This window comes from Leptinotarsa decemlineata, unplaced genomic scaffold (genome assembly GCF_025532065.1).
Source record: "Leptinotarsa decemlineata unplaced genomic scaffold, Ldec_3_MD MMD2_tig00000505_RagTag_RagTag, whole genome shotgun sequence".
NCBI classification, from domain to species: Eukaryota; Metazoa; Arthropoda; class Insecta; order Coleoptera; family Chrysomelidae; genus Leptinotarsa; species Leptinotarsa decemlineata.
The window spans coordinates 17,198,578-17,216,095 of record NW_027412549.1 but is presented as its reverse complement, the minus strand read 5'-3'; the positions used below and the strand labels follow the sequence as shown (position 1 = coordinate 17,216,095).

The window sequence follows — 17,518 nt, the reverse complement described above, 5'->3', positions numbered from 1 at the left end:
TCAATAGCGCATATTTCCGCTTTAAATACAGTCGCATTGATTCCTAGGCCTGCGAATGTATTTCAAGTGACTGCGACTGAAAACCACTGCACCAGAATAGGAAGGTGTTTTTGATCTATCTGTGAACCAACAACAACTGAAGAGGCTTAGAACATTCTCTATAATAATTTTTTTTAATACAGCGAACAGTTCACTTCTAATCATCCCCAAACACAAATAAATATTCCATCTTCACCTGCTGCACCTAAACATTACAATCAGCTACATCATGAGCTTAGATCTTATACAATATTTTTTTTTTTTTTAAAAAGACTAAAGACTTACTTTAACTGTCTGGTCTCTTGTTCGTTCCCGAGTTTGCCATTACAAAAAGGAATTTTCTACAGCAGTTGCATAAATTTTCTGAACTTGTCATGACAGTATCACTGTTAACTCGACTTCTTTGTTATTGTTCAATTATTGCCAATTCCAGGTTGAGTTGCAAACAGTCTTGGATGATACTTCGCCTATTCACCTTTATACTGAAAGTTGTTTTCTTTTTCGTCTTTTTGTTTGTTTTAATTGTACTTTTGTGGTGAAAAGAGTCGTATTATTATTATTTTAAGCGAAGTTTGCGCTGGTCAGGCACTATCCCCTGAATCCCCGATACATTCGGTAGGCGCACCAGCATTATCAACCAACGACCACTCCCCACACCGTGGGGTAAGCGGTCATTGGGTTCGAGAATTATGTGCCCTGAGTAAGCGCAGTGAGCTAAGAATGACAGCCTTCTGCATCTATCCGGTTAATATTTCTGCTTTAATGCGGCAAGCCAGTATGATTTTGAGATTTGAGAGTAGAAAGGGAATCATTCCACCAAGGACTCCAATAATCAGAACAGCCATCTTGACAGAATGATCTGGATAGAGTCTTGTGGAGTTCGAAGAGAAAATCTCGATATTTTATCCGTTTTTCCTCCTCTTTTCTGACGATAGGTGACGAGGGTGGGGAACGAATAGTTCCAATAAATTCGGCACTTCTCGTTCCCCATAATGTATTCAATATCCCCCGGAATGTAGGGCAACACCAGTGTCTCGTCAATACCGTAAGAGGGTCGTATTGTTATTATTATTGTAAAAGCATCAGTTACTTGAGCCTATCTCCAAACTTTTCAACAAATTTCATGTCGTTGAGCCAAGGTTCAAAGAATTTGGAGCGGACAACCTTGAACTATCAATAATATTGTTCTACGTTTGTTTGACAATTGTTTTTCTCAATCTGGGTCATTATGGTGTCTGTCTAGATGTTTGCTTATGAAACTCTAATTATTTGCAGGATTGAAAGTTTCTTTTAGGTTTCCAACATTCAACATTGTTCTAGTTTTTAATTTCTCGACAAATTTGTTTTCAAGTTATCTTTTCATTGTTCATGAATTCACTTAGAATTTCATTGAAAACTTTTCGTGGGATTACTTTATTTCAAGGAAATAATAATTCAATTTTGAATTGTAGATTATTTACGTGTGCTACTAACTAACAACTTCCTGCAAACATGTCTTGAATATTTTATTAAATTATACACCGACTTTTAATGACTTTTCTTATGAAAGGTAAATAATATACTCATTGAAGTATTGTAGAGAATTAAAATAGTGTTTACTCATACATGAGAGTGGAGAAAAAAGTTTATTATGTATGCATTATTATAATTATATAGATTTTGCTAACTATTTTTAGAATTACATAAAAACTTGTTTTACACAGTGGAACAAAATATTATCTTTCCGTGCACATTTCTGTAACTATTAGTTGTTTCAAAAGTTTTGTCAGTTTGAATGTCTGTAGCCCCATATTTCAATGAATATTTATTCTATTGTGTTGTAAAACTGATCGATAGGAAATTTGTACTCTATACATTAATGTTGTTAATTTTTTTCCAAATTTTAATTTTTTCCCTCCTATCAGAATATTAATAGATGATGTTGTTGAGCGATTTTGAATAAAAGCACTGCCGAAACAGACCGAAAAATTAACCAGGATTTTGAGACTGATAGTGTTGATGAATACATTGTTCAACATTGGTTTATGAAATTTTGTTCCAGAGATTTTAGTCTTATTTGATTTTTTTTTGATAATATATTTATTGTTTAAGAATAAATTCTTGTTACAAACACAATGTCATAAATAAATATCAATATAAACATGAAGTATAATATGTGAAGTATAAGTGTATAAAATATAAATGATTAAAATAAAATATAAAGTATATATATATACACACATCGGAAAAGTCTAGGGATATTTTTAAAAATGGCAATAATTTGTTTTTAGATAGCTTTAGGGAAAAAAGTTGACGGGTGATTATTACTTGAATGTAACTCACAACAAAATTTATTAAATGGTCAAAAATACTGAGTGCGCATATAAGCAAAACTAAAAAAAAATATGGCTCTTCTTTGGCACCCCTGAAAAAAAATCATAATACAAAAAAAATTGGAATCAGTACAAAGTATGGCCTCCACGCTGGTTTATTACGGCCCTACATCTATCGTGCATCGACAAAATGAGATTGTCAATGTCTTGTTGAGGTACATTTGCCCATTCAGCGATTAAAAGCTCTCTCAATTGAAACGTTGTGTGAATGTTTCCCATATGCGGAGTAATTCTTCGTTGAAGCATGTCTCACACATGCTCGATGGGATTCAGGTCCAGTGATTGTGCTGGCCATGGCATACATCAACTCCTTCGTTGGTGAGCCAGTCAGTCACTAGACGCGCGACATGTGAACGAGCATTATCGTGCATTAGGTGGAAGTTTTCACCAACAGCACCAGCAAACGGACGGACGATAGGTAGAAGAATGGTGTCGAGGTACTGTCGAGCTGTGAGGGAGCGATTTGGAAAAACGAGATCGGTTCTGCCGCCGATCATGATTCCGCCCCATAGCATTAGTGTACCACCTCTGTATGTGTGGACTTCCTGGACGTGTCTCAAACGTTCATTATTTCCAGGTCGTCTCCACAGTCTTACTCGACGAGAATCTGGATGAAATCCAAATCTGGATTCGTCTGTAAACAAAACTGTGGCCCAATCATTTGCATCCCAGTTTTGATGTTCTTGACACCACTCTAATCTTCTACCGCGATTGCCTCTCGACAAAGGTGGACATCTAAGTGGCCTTCTGTTGTGGAGATCTGCGTCATGCAGTCGATTTCTGACAGTATCACGACCAATGGTTACCTGGTGCGTCTGCTGCAACACGTTAACCAACTCAGGTGATGTGATTGTCGGTTGTCTTCTTGCGGTTAAGACCAAAAATCGGTCTTGAACTACAGTTGTAGCGCGTCTTCGCCCTGGATGTTGTTCGGCTGGACTGCCAGTTTCACGGAAACGCCGCCACAATCGACTGATAATACTTCGGGAGACCCCCAAACGAATAGCTACATCATTTTGTCGCATGCCACCTTGAAGAACCCCTACAGCTCTATTCATCTCAGCCAATGGTAAGTGATGGCGTTCCATGTTAAAGCACAATATTTCCAGTTTAATTGCTGAGCAAGAACTGCATAGAGTGTACAAACTCGACACTTTCAGATTATTCATTTTAGCCGAAAACCTACAGTTTGTAAAAAACTTGATAAAAGATTAGTTACCGTTTTTGCAGGCTTTGTTCAACCCATAGAAATCTACAGGGTGGTCGAGTGTACCAATTTTCGAGTATACCAATTTCCGATGTGTGTACATACATATGCAGAGGTTACTTGACAAGAACTAGGACAACGAATAAAAATATATGTTTCACACACAGTTCAATCGCAGTTTCATCACATTCTAAATTACAGGGCATCGTCAAAATATTCTTGTAGGTCATAATAGGCTTTATCACCTGATAGTTTTGTACATTTCTTTCTAAATATGATGAAAGGAGACTCTTTGATTTCATTGGGAAGTTTATTATATAAACTGATACCTGATTCCATTATATATCAACGAGTTTAGAACCAAACATGCTTTTGGAATTGGTAGACTCAGTTGATTTGACCTCCTTGTGTGGTATGTGGCTGTAGCTGTAGATTCATAGTTCTCCCTATTTTTATGTATAATTGACACGGTTTCCAATATAAATATTCAAATAACTGTAAGGATTCTATGTTCTCGAAAAAGGTGTTTACATGAATCCCGCCATTTCGCTTTACATAAGTAGCCCTTTTTTGCAAGACAAAAACCGACTGCATAAGTTGTTTACTGCAAACACCCCAAGAGGGTATACCATACCTTAGATGAGAGTCTATTAAGGCATAATACACTACTTTGGCTGCAGTAAACCCCAGTTCCTTTGAGATGTTTCTCAGTGCGAAACATCCTGATGCCAATTTTTTGTTGATGATCTAAATAAATTCCCAAAAATTTCAAAGTGGAGTTATTTTTTTATTGTGTTATTGTCTAGGGGGATATCAGGTATATTACTCTTGAATGCTAATATATTTGTTTTGCTAGTATTCAATAATAGAAGATTCGATTCAAACCAATTCTTTACTTTTTTCATGTCTTGGCACATTTTGTTATGCAATCTGTTTTTCTCCTTGTCATGCCACACTAATGTGGTGTCGTCAGCAAATAAGGTAAAGCTTCCTGTAATCGATATGTTGGTCAAATCATTAATGTATAACAGAAACAGTATAGGACCTAACACAGAGCCTTGAGGTACTCCACAATTTGTTTCTCCTACGTCCGAGTTAGATGACGTTCTTACAAATTAGAGATAAGACCCGAAGTGGTCGACCTACAGTAATCCAGGACGAGAATTTGAGCACCCTGGTGGAGATTGACCCATCAACAGTGGTATGGCACTTCTTAAAGGGGAAAACCCATCAAAATAGACCATGGTGGTCAGCGGCTGATGTGATTTTCTATAGCTTTCTGCAAGCGGGCAGAGTCGTATTGTGAGGAAATAGACCGACACCGGTCAACAGAAGACATCCGATCCTGCCCCACAACGACGCTCTGTCCGCAAGTTTCATAAATCACCGTTCGAAAATTGAGCGTTGAAGTTTTGCTTTACCCACCATACTCCCCAGACCTCTCGTCAATCGACTACCATCTTTTCACTGGCAAAAGTGCACTGACTCAAATGGCGCTTATATCGAAACAGTATTTGGAGATATGACAGTTTAAAGTAGACTCATAAAAACAGACAAAACTTTTGAAACAACCCAAAAAGTTAGCATCAGGAAATTTTGTCAGGCCCTGATGATGTTAACTTGGTTAACGAAACTCGTGTCAAGCGGTAATATTTTGTTGTGGTTTGGGATAAGTGTTTTTAATAGAAAACTAGTTTCTGTTCGGACTTGTATACTATATAAAAGAAATATGAATAATGCTAACTGATAAAATGGATGAATATTGCTCCAGGTACAAACAGAAATACCGGGATCTCCAATATTTGTAATGAAACTTGCCAAATGTGCCAGACATTTGGAAGTACAACTTTTAGCAGATATGTATGGTAATGCTATTTCATTATTTGGCCGTGACTGTTCAATTCAGAGGAGACATCAAAAAATCATCGAAGAAGCTCCAGCAGTTATAGCTGAACCCGATATTTTTGAAGATATGGAAAGGGTATGGTAAATATTTTCAACTTTTTTATTTCATATTTTCCTGTCAAATGTCGAATACGAAGTAGAAGTATGTTCATTTGTTATCCTAGGCTGCTGTTAGGCTGGCAAAAATGGTGGGTTATGTTTCCGCAGGGACTGTGGAGTATTTATATGACCCCTCTGGGCATTACTACTTTTTGGAATTGAATCCCCGTCTGCAGGTGGAACATCCTTGTACTGAGATGGTTTCCGATGTGAACCTACCAGCAGCCCAGCTTCAGGTTTGATTGTAAATTAATTAATATTTAGCAGATGTATAATTAGTTGTTTATAGATTGCTATGGGCTTGCCTCTTCATTATATCAAAGATATCAGATTGTTGTATGGAGAATCCCCATGGGGAATGACTGAGATAGACTTTGATCAGCCCAGACACAAACCCCAGCCGTGGGGCCATGTTATAGCTGCGAGAATAACTTCAGAAAATCCAGACGAAGGTAAAAAAATCATTTAAATTTTTTTCTACTTCAATCACTTGATAGAAAAAGGTGTAATATTGAGACTTGTGTTTGCTGAGAAAGTATAAATATAAGAAAGAACAGGGGTTTCTGATTACATTGGATAAATGCCACTGCCACGCTAATTATGGCCGGCGTCATTTGGTTCAAAAAAAGGAAGAGGGAACGGTTTTTGCTATTAATTTTTGCGCGTTTGAAAAAGTTATGTAAATCCACAATTTTCCAGCTAGAATTCTGCAATGAACTAACATTACGGTGCTGGTGAGGATCAGTAGTACGGAGTCCGTTGAAAAAATAAGGTGAATTTACATTTTTCCCAAAAAATATTCATCAATTTCTATTTTGCCCTCTCCAAAGTAGTCGCTCTCAGATATAATACACTTGTATCAGCCTTTTTTTCAATTCTCGAAGCAGTTATAATATGCACTTTTTGGTATGGTATGAGCTCTCTCAACAATTCGCTTTATATCTCCTCAATCGTTGCAAAACACCGTCCTTCCATGGATCTTGGAAACAACGATGCTCATGCGAAGGTTCTTTTGGTCAAAATTCGGCAATTTTGGAACGAACTTTGATGCCACGCGCTTCATGCCCATCATTTCCGAAAAAAGTGCATGTCGTGAGCCAACCGATATGCCGACATTTTCAGCAACTTCCCTAATAGTCATTCGACGATTTCCATATCAATTTTCTTCACTTCCTCAACATTTCCATCAGTTGTTTCCATCCAGTTTCTACATAAAATTTGATGAAAATTTTCTTATCCATTTTTTACTATAGCAGAAAATCGCCGAACACGCAAAACACATGCCCTCTCACAAAGAAACTAAACATGCTAAACAGATGAAACTGTGAACATATGTTCGAGACAAGTGTACCAACATAAAAAAAGTAAAAACCGCTAATCGAATATACGTATCCCTCCTAATTTGAACATTCACATTAATAATAATAATAATAATAATTTATCCTTTGAGACGTTAACAACGTATAGGACATGTCAGTACAACACGTTAAAATAGTATAAAGAAAATAAACATACATAAAGATAAAATATCTCAGTAGTTTTAAAGTATAAAAATGTATAAAATATAAAGAAAAAAAACAAGATTAGTCAAAATTGGATGTATAATAAAATAATAAAATCTGGATGAAAGTCTGGACCGCAATCAGTTAAAGTCGTCTAAAAGGAATTCACTGACACTGTAATAAGCCTTAGACAGGAGCAAATTTTTAACTTCTCTTTTAAATGACATCAAACGCATGGTTTTAAAGTGATCAGGTAGGTGATTGAATAATTTTATTCCCATATATTTGGGTGACTGTTCAAATTTAGAGGATGTGTGTCTAGGAGTACTTAACAATTTTCCATTTCTGGTTGAGTAACTGTGGTAAGGAGAATTTGTGTTATATTTTGTTAAATTATCGTGGATGTATAGTCAGCATTTAAATATGTAAATACAAGGGAATGGCAGGATTTGATATGATATGAAGTGCTGTTTGCATGATTCTCTCCATGGGATATCAAATAATTTTCTGATAATTTTTTTTTGGAAATAAATGGATGTAGACCAAGCTATAATATACGTCCAGCAAGGCATGCAAGGGCATAAAATGTTTTATTCTGGAGAGAGCATAGTACGCTTGGTTAACTTTTTTACAAGTGACTGTAATATGTTCAGACCATCTTAAGCAATCATCCACAAAGACTCCTAGAAATTTTGTAAAATTCGTTGATACCAATTCCACCCCTCTAATATCAAAGACAGTAGGATGTTTATCAAGACCGATGGAAGAACTAAAATGGGTACATTTTGTTTTATTCAAGTTAACAATCAGATTGTTTAACTTGCACCAATCTGAAAAGTGTGTTATAATTTCCGTTGATGACTTAAATTCCTCTAGGCTGTGTGCTGAGACCGCTAACGAGGTATCGTCAGCAAAGAGAGTGAGACTATTGTTGTTGATGTTGAAGTATTTGGGTAGATCATTGACGAATAATAGAAAGATAAGCGGTCCCATGACAGAGCCTTGAGGAACTCCTGAACTGATTGGTTGAGGATCAGATAGTGTATCTTTTATTTTTACCAACATTGTACAGTCTGAAAAAAAATGTTTGAGCTATTGCAAAAATACACCCCTAAATCCTAGATTAAAAAGTTTGGTTTCAATAAAATCATAAGATAGACAGTCAAATGCACGTGAGAGGTCAAAAAATATTCCTGCCACGTGCATACCATTGTCTAGGGAGTTATAGATGATTTCAGCAAAACTACAAAACTAACAGACCTCGCATATCTAGAAAAAATGAATTTCGATTTGAATTCGTAGAGCAAAATTGCTGGAATATCTAGTAATGAGCTGAAAAGAGTCAAAAAATAAAAATTTGGAAAAAATTAACAGCATCAGTATATAGGTAGTGCATTTCTTTAATGCCCCCCCTTTTATTTTTCAAACGGATCAACTCAAAAAATAGAAATTTGGGATAATGAAATTAATGCATGAATACTTTATTTTGAAATAAAATTGACAGATGAAACTCTCAAGATGGCGACTGGGTGCCATCTGGAAAAAAATTGAATGGAAAGTGGGTCTTGTGACACATCATTTTGAAGCTCCTGACGAATATTTCACAACCCTAGAATATGAAGTCAATATCTTCACCTACTACAAAATGGCGGAACATTTAATCATTTCCTGAAGACAAACACATTAATATCGATATTCCTAGAAATATTCCTTTTTATCTGCCATATGACAATTCCAACAACCCGATAAGGTTTGTTAAGTTATTTTTTGTTTATAAAAACGACAAAAAATGTCAGTACGACAATGAACATCATTGTCCAGTTAGAATATTCTCATTTAGTTTTCGGTTTTACTAGTAGAAAGGTACCACGTCAACAATCTCCAAAATGGTCAATTCTCGTACATTGGAAGAAAAAATTTAAGCGATTTTTATTCACGGTGCGACGCGTAACTTTCACTAGACCGAAAGGATTTTCAATGAACGTTTTCCGAATCGTCCTATCTGTAGAAAATATTTGAGGGAACTTGTATCCAAATTCACAACTACCGGTAGTGTACATAACAAAAAGCTCACAAGTGATCCGTCCATTCTGGAAGAGCAGCAAGTGCAAATAATTGGTAAGATGGTAGTAAATTCTAAACAGTTCACTTATTCCATCGCTAATGTTCATGAGGTGTCTCCTTCTACTGTGTGGATACTTTTGAAGAGGAATAGATATCTTCCATACAAAATTAAAATGGTACACCAATTAACTGAAGATGATCCTGATCAAAGAACAGAATTCTGCATAATCATGAAGGGAACCATTGCAAGGCATCCTACCTATCTCCACAATATTTGTTTTAGTGACGAATGTACATTTTTTAAACGACAATGTTCATAGACAAAATTGCCGTTATTGGAGTGACACCAACCCTCACGTTTTCCGGGAAACACATACACAATATTCAGAAAAAATTAACGTTTGGGCAGGAATATTGGAAAACCATATTATAGGACCTCTATTGATCAAAATTCAACAAGGGAACTGTACTTGAATATGCAGGAAATTACTGTTGACCCTCTCATCACTGAAATCGTCGAAGCGAATCCTAATGAATTTGATATGGATATTGTATTCCAACAAGATGAAGCACCACCACATCACTCCAGACAAGTAAGAAACTATTTGGATACTACTTTTCCCAGTCGTTGGATTGGCCGTCGAGGTCTTACAGACTGGCCAAACCGTTCGCCAGGATTGACACCTTTGGAATTTTTTATGGGGCTATTTGAAGCGAGAGGTTCAAATCGATATTAATGTGTTTGTCTTCAGGAAATGATTAAATGTTCCGCCATTTTGTAGTAGTTGAAGATATTGACATTATATTCTAGGGTTGTGAAGCATTTGTCAGGAGCTTCAAAAAGATGTATCACAAGACTCCCCTTTCCATTTACTTTGTTTTTCAAGAGGGCGCCCAATCGCCATTTCGAAATTTTCATCTGTCAATTTCATTTCAAAATAAAGTATTCATGCATCAATTTCATTATCCCAAATTTCAATTTTGAGTTGACCCTTTCAAAAAATAAAAGGGGACATTAAAGAAAAGCACTGTATACCACGACTCAGTAGAATAGGTATTTATTGAGATATGGAACTACAAAAACACATGACACTGAAACGGATAGAACTTTTGAAACAACCTGATGTATAATGAAATGTATCGTTTTTGTGCATAGGAACGTTGACTTGTACATAACAAACATGAGTATTCACGGTCAGGATACTCGCCATGCTACTGTTCTGATGATTTAATTTATTTTATATATTGATGTATGACTACAGTAAGCAAAATTGTCACATTTTGAATTATTATTTTATATGTGATTACAAAAGTTGGTGAATGTGTATATATGTGTATATGCAGATATCAAATTAGATTTCTTTTTTTTTATCTCAATAAGTGACGTACTTCTCAAACCAGTTGTTTTTTATTCAATTACTCATTTTTGACCTACCATATATACACTATGTATCGCAACTGGTGAATGAATATTATTAATTATATTGTTCGTGTGTTCTAATCTCATTGAAAAACTTCAGTTATTGCGGTTTGGCCTACGACCAATCCGATGTTACCGGAGGATTAACCTACAAAATATTAAGTGTTTCTCATCGTATTGAATCTGTTTTTTTTATAGGTTTCAAACCGAGTTCAGGTACAGTGCAAGAATTGAACTTCAGATCATCGAAAAATGTTTGGGGGTACTTCTCTGTTGCTGCTTCTGGAGGTCTACACGAATTTGCTGATTCTCAGTTTGGCCATTGTTTTTCTTGGGGCGAGAATAGGGAACAGGCACGAGAGAATTTAGTTATCGCTTTGAAGGAGTTGTCAATTAGGGGAGACTTTCGGACAACTGTTGAATATTTGATAACACTTCTTGAAACAAAAAGTTTTCAGGTGAGAGTTATTGCAAATTGTTGGTTTCCCTTTTTTTTTTAAGAAAATACTTGCAGTGTATTTTTAAAGTTTGCACGTATAGTCTATACGAAGTCAATCCGAACAGCTAAATAAAAGATTATGTACAGTACCCTTTAACTAATAATAAAAACAAATCCGTGTAGGTTTATGAAAAATAGAATTAATTTATACAAAGAAACTGCCGACGTGTTCGGTATCTATTAGTTTTTATGCTATTTGAATTGATTTATTATGTACTATACAAGGATTGTTCAAAAAGTAATCAAAATAGTGACCTTGGCAGAAAATTTGTCATGAAGAGCGGTAAGACGTTGACCAATTTCAAATAGGTCGTGAATTTACTGGACGTATATGATGGTAACATCTTCGACTAGCTTTACCTGTTAAAAGTATCTCACTGTGGTTGTAAATAATAATACTACCAGTTAACAGGTTTAATGATCCAATATTTTTTTTCAGAAAAGGCTATCTAAAGAAATGAACTTTAAACGTTCAAGCCAGTCTCGAATATACCTACACAGTAGGTTGAATGTTGAATGGACTGACGCCTATCAGAAAACAACTACACCCCTGGCTAATACCACGAAGGGTGTTGGATTATATCCGACAGGCATCAGTGTAGGAATTTTGACAGAAAATTTCCTGCATATGCAATTGGCAATACAACTGAAAGAGTCGACCTTCAATTTCGGGCTAATGAGCCCGAAACTGGTCTGCAAGTGTGCCCGATCAGCTGTACTGCCAATTGCATATGCAGGAAATTTTCTGTGAAGATTCCTGCGCTGAAGCCTATCGGATATAATCCAACACCCTTCGTGGTATTAGCCAGGGGAGTAGTTGTTTTCTGATAGGCGTCAGTCCATTCAACCTACTATGTAGGTATATTCGAGACTGGCTTGAACATTTAAAGTTCATTTCTTTATATTTCTTTATATTACTGCCAGTCTTCAAGCATAGCCCACTGACTAATAAGAAAGTTTTTTTTCCTTATTCAGAGGAATCGGGCAAATTACGGATATGCAGTTGTTTAGTACCTCGTCTAGTAGATGGAGTGACATTTTGTTGTTCACTCCAACTTAGGAAGAGGAATGAAATACTCTGAAAGAATTCCGATTTTCAATTATGGAATATCATTGACTTTAGGTCGATGCTGGCCACTATCTTGCACTGATGAGTGGCTAATGAGCCCGAAACCGGTCTGCAAGTGATCCCGTTCCAAAATTGAAGGTCGACTCTTTCAGTTGTGTTGCCATTTGAATATGCAGGAAATTTTCTGTGAAGATTCCTGCACTGACACCTATCGGATATAATCCAACGCCTTTCGTGGTATTAGCCAGAGGAGTAGTTGTTTTCTGATAGGCGTCAGTCCATTCAACCTACTATGTAGGTAGGTATATTAGAGACTGGCTTGAACATGTAAAGTTCATTTCTTTAGATTAGTTTACTGACAGTCTTTAAGCATAGCCCACTGACTAATAAGACAGAAAGGGTTAGTTGAGCAACAGGATTGATTTTTCTTCAAAAAACAGAATCAGAAATATTAGATACATAATTAAAATAAAAAACACTGAAATAACAAAATTTTTGAGACAACAACAACAACACTAAACAAAGACATGAAACAAACAAATGGCTTTATCTATGATACTGATGAGGTGGTATCTGTCATTATCAATTACAGAAAACATGAGAATGAAAAAAAGTGAAATTATTTCAGGTATTTTACTGATAGAATTGAAATATGCCGTATTAAGGATATCGGCATCCCTCCCATAGCCATCGATAGTGTTAACACCATCGCGTCTGAGGATATGTATCATATGGTTGAACATCTAGAATAGTCGGATGTTCAAAGTCAAAAATGTGTCCATATTTTCTCTCATGTTCAACAAATGATGTGGGGTTTTTGATAGTTTCTTATAATCTTTCATGTGTTCTGAAACTCCTGTTTTAAGATATCGTCCGGTTTGACCAACATAACATTTGAGGCAGCTTTCACAGTTCAATTTTCGTTTCGCGAAAAAATCATTTTCCATGAGCCGTTATCCGAAAAATAATCGAAGAAAGAAGTTCTTCTTCCCAAAATACAACAGTCCACACCAAATATCATAAAATATCGTGTGTGATAAACTTGGAATGCTACTTAGTAATGAACATATTAAAAATACCTTTTTGAATGAAAATACTGTTGAAAAGCATTTTTTTCCAAAATAAAAAACTAAAACACATCAGAGCAGTGGACTGAAGGCATCCAAGCTGGTGTTTATGTGTAAAAAGTAACATAAACTATCTAAAAAGTACACCAAAGAGGAAGAACACTTTGTAAAAGTTTATATTCTTTAAATTTTTGTCATTATTATAGTTTTTGGAAAACTCTAGCCCAACTGTAGGACTCTGTGAAGTAATATGCTTCAGTTGAAAATGTATTTGATTTCTTCTGTTATTTTAGGAAAACACTATCGATACTGCGTGGTTGGATATATTAATTTCGGAAAGAATGCAGTCTGAAAAGCCTGATATCATGCTAGGGGTAATTTGTGGTGCTTTACATATTGCCGACAGAACAATCAGCACAGCTTTTCAAGAATTCCAAAACTCTCTTGAAAGAGGCCAAATCCAAGGTTCCAATACGCTCACTAATGTTGTTGATGTAGAACTTATCAACGATGGGTAAGTTTCTCGACCTCTCTTTCAGTTTCGAACTGAGTTATATTTCTTTCTTAAAGGAACAAATATAAAGTGCAAGCGACCAAAAGCGGCCCAAACACTTACTTCTTACAAATGAATGGAACCTTCAAGGAAGTCGAAATTCACAGATTGAATGATGGCGGTAAGATCAACCTACCAGTTACCATTAACAGAATTTATGTATTTTGTTCTGTTTGGAACAGGAATATTGCTTTCCGTTGATGGCAGCTCTTTCACAACTTACATGAAGGAAGAGGTAGATCGATACCGTATTGTTATTGGCAATCAAACGTGCATCTTTGAAAAGGAAAACGACCCCACCATTTTGAGGTCTCCCTCGGCTGGAAAACTCATTGGATATTTAGTGGAAGATGGTGGTCATGTCACCAAGGGACAAGCGTATGTGGAAATAGAGGTTGGTATTGATTTTCATAATCAAGGCGGTAACTGTGAAAACATAGAAAGACACACACACACTCAGAATGACGTGATATCTGACAGACGTTTTATGAATAAGAGCATTCCCAGGAATCGTGTTTTATTTAAATTTTGTTTTTATTGTGCGTACAAAATATTTGTCAAATTAATTTTTCATTTAAGTAGGTATATAATATAGAAGAAGACAAAGAACTTTATTTCCAGATAGGCAAGCCTAATATAAACATAATTAATGCACTTTATCTAAATATAATACATAAAAATCAAACTAAATTAGTCTATTGTAACCAAATAACAGAAAATCACAAAAAAAGAAAAAACTATATCGCACGTATTGTCTATAGCATGGTTGCACAGACTTATGAAGACTAGGGGCCACTCGGGAAAATCATGAACTGATGGCAGGCCGGACGGCCGCCAGAAGTATAAGTAATTATTAAAGACAATAAAGAATTGATAATAATTTATTAAAATTCAAAAAGAATTTATTAATTTGAAGCGTGGCACTGCATAGTGCTTACAATCTTTTTTATATTTGGCTCAAATTTACTTGTAAAACTGCTTCCAAACTGCTTCCAAACTTTCATTTGCAAAGCGGTTTCGATTTTTTGTTTTATTATTATTTAGTATTGAAAAAGTTTGTTCACATAATATATAGGTAGAACCAAATAATCTGGCACATTTCAGAGCGTTCATGCGCAACTTTTCATACATATTTTTATCAATGCAGCGGTAAAAGTTCAGCAAGTCTCCTTCGTTGAATTTGTTGATCTTGATCGTTTTGAATGTCGATAATTTCTAACTGCATTGACTCTGGCGCATTTTCAACTGAAATCGTGAAAGGATTGCTGAATATGTCCAATAGAGGTTTCACTTTTTTAAACTCCGAAAATCTGTCTTGAAAGAAAATCTGTCTAGCTTTTCTACATAACTGAAATTAATCGCAGTTTTGTTGAATTTTTCAGCCATTTTCTTATAATTCGGAAAATGATTGTAATTTCCAGAATTCAATTGTGATCTGAAAAGTGTCAGCTTGCATTGAAAGGATGATACATGAACGTAGAGCTGAGATATCAGTGGATTCGTCGAGCGCTAATGAAAAAAATTCAATGATCTTAGTTTTTTCAATTAATTGTTCCGCAATATTACCTGACAAAGACATAATTCGTCTTTGGATAGTCATACGATTCAGTTGAATTTTCTCAAACTTTTTTGCTGCTTCTGGACACATTTTCTTAGCGGCAATTTCTATGCATTCTTTTACAAAATCGCCAATTGAAGGGGCGACTTGGCTTTGCTGTCATTCGAGAAATTTCATAACTAACTTCTGTAGCTGTTTCTGAATCTTGAATGGGTTTTGTAAACATAGCTTGCTGACCAATAAGCTCCCGTTTTAAAGACAACATTTTTTGCTTTCTTAATTCGCCTGTAAACTTGGCAAAAGAAGGATGCTGCGTTTCATAGTGCCTTTTTACATTATATTCCTTTGCAATCGCAACAGAATTCTTGCAAATTAAACAAACGACTTTGTTATGCGACCATACAAAAAAGTATTTCTCAGTTCAAATTTCTTGAAACTGCCGATTTTCATATTTAACCTTACGTTTTTTACTAGGTCCTGGCTTCTCCATGTTTCGTTCTAATCCTGGCTAGGATTAACACAGCACCTAAAAACAATTACAGATTCTACTTAAATTACCCATTCTTTTTTAAATTATCAAAAATAATTGATTAAATTCCTCAGAAATTTTAAGATTTTTATACAGATTTTATATCTGAAATAATGACGTAATTATTACAGTTAGAGAAATTCTGATAAAAATAGTAATTTCTTTGTTTTATTTTGATATTTGGCCAACATTAAAGCTAAATTTGATTAAAATTGATTTAATAGGTAGGGAAACACTTATTAATAACAGAGTTTTACTTACGATTTCACAACACAATTATACACGGCACTTGACGGGTTAACAGGAAATCTACGTTGAATGTGGATCAAAATATATGACACCGGCTAGTCGAGTTAAAATCTACACTAGAACTATTGCCTCCCCAAAACACTATTAAACTGCACTTATTCTCAATCACTTATTACTTCGCTTTGTATTTTCGCGCTTATTTCTTTCTGTTGACATTTCACTCAAATTAAAAGCGAACTGTCGGTCGACTAAATCCATCTTGACTTTGATCAGGTTGAAAATCTCTTCCCGTACCCTTTCAACTGTCTCTCGTCATGAGGACGAGTGGTTCATAACTAAGCGGTGTTGTTTGCTAACGGCATAGAGGTCAATGACATCTATGCCGCTCTGGCCTTGTGTACCCCTTCCTGACTGGGGTATTGATGAACAAACTGTTCATTTTTAGCGGACGTCGTGGGGCCTTCACTCAACTGAGCGACGGGGCCTTCTGAATCGAGTGGGGTCGTCTATAGTGTAATCTACAGCTTCCCTAACTAGTGGGTTATCATGAGTTTCCGCTAACTCGAAAACTCTCTGATTCCTCGACTGAATGGATTGCTGTATTGTTAACAGCTTCAAATCTCTGCGGATGGCTTCATTCCGCACGAACCATGGAGCATTCACCAGCATCCTAATGAGTTTGTTTTGCAATCTCTCCAGAATGGAGAGATTTGTCGGAGCGGTTTGTCCCCAAGCGCCTGAAGCATACATAATGACAGGCTTGAACATCGTATTGTATATTAAAATCTTGTTCTTAAGATTTAATTTTGACTTTCGATTTATCAGAGGATAGAGTTTGGCTATCCTCATTTGTACTTTGTCCTTGATATAATCAATGTGATTTACCCAGGTGAGTCGGCGGTCCACCCAAAGACCTAGGTATTTGACTCGCGTTTGCCATTCAATCTCCCTGCCTGAGATCGTGACTCTTGTGTCTGGAGAAACGTTTCGCCTCCCCAAATCTATCGCCTGAGTTTTATCTGGGTTCACCCGAATCTTCCACTGTAGGTACCAGCGTTCGAGGTCGTCCAATGCACGTTGCATGTAGACGACCGCCAACCCTCGACCCATGGAAGAAGCGAGGAGAGCCGTATCATCGGCGTATAGGGAAGTCTTTACGTGATCGAACCTCGGAAGGTCGCTCACGTAAAGGCTGTATAATAGTGGAGATAGCACAGCTCCTTGAGGCACTCCAGCTTGGATTTCCCTGACCGGAGACAGGGCTCCTTCAACTCGGACCTGAAATGATCTGCCTTTCAGAAAGGACCTAATCCACCGGATCAGGCCCCGAGGCAGGTCGAAATCGAGCATTTTATGAAGTAAGCCTTCGTGCCATACTCGGTCGAA

The 17,518-nt window shown here is 36.2% G+C and overlaps 1 protein-coding gene across 1 annotated transcript in view; it reads left to right on the top strand.

Moving 5' to 3' along the window:
- The window catches only part of ACC (Acetyl-CoA carboxylase), a 145,526-nt gene that overhangs the window by 79,810 nt on the left and 48,198 nt on the right, over positions 1-17,518 (top strand). Inside the window, 7 exon segments of the mRNA XM_074174091.1 lie at positions 5,390-5,599; positions 5,688-5,858; positions 5,912-6,074; positions 10,807-11,066; positions 13,537-13,757; positions 13,814-13,917; positions 13,979-14,190. Of these exon segments, the coding sequence (XP_074030192.1) occupies positions 5,390-5,599; positions 5,688-5,858; positions 5,912-6,074; positions 10,807-11,066; positions 13,537-13,757; positions 13,814-13,917; positions 13,979-14,190 (1,341 nt within the window).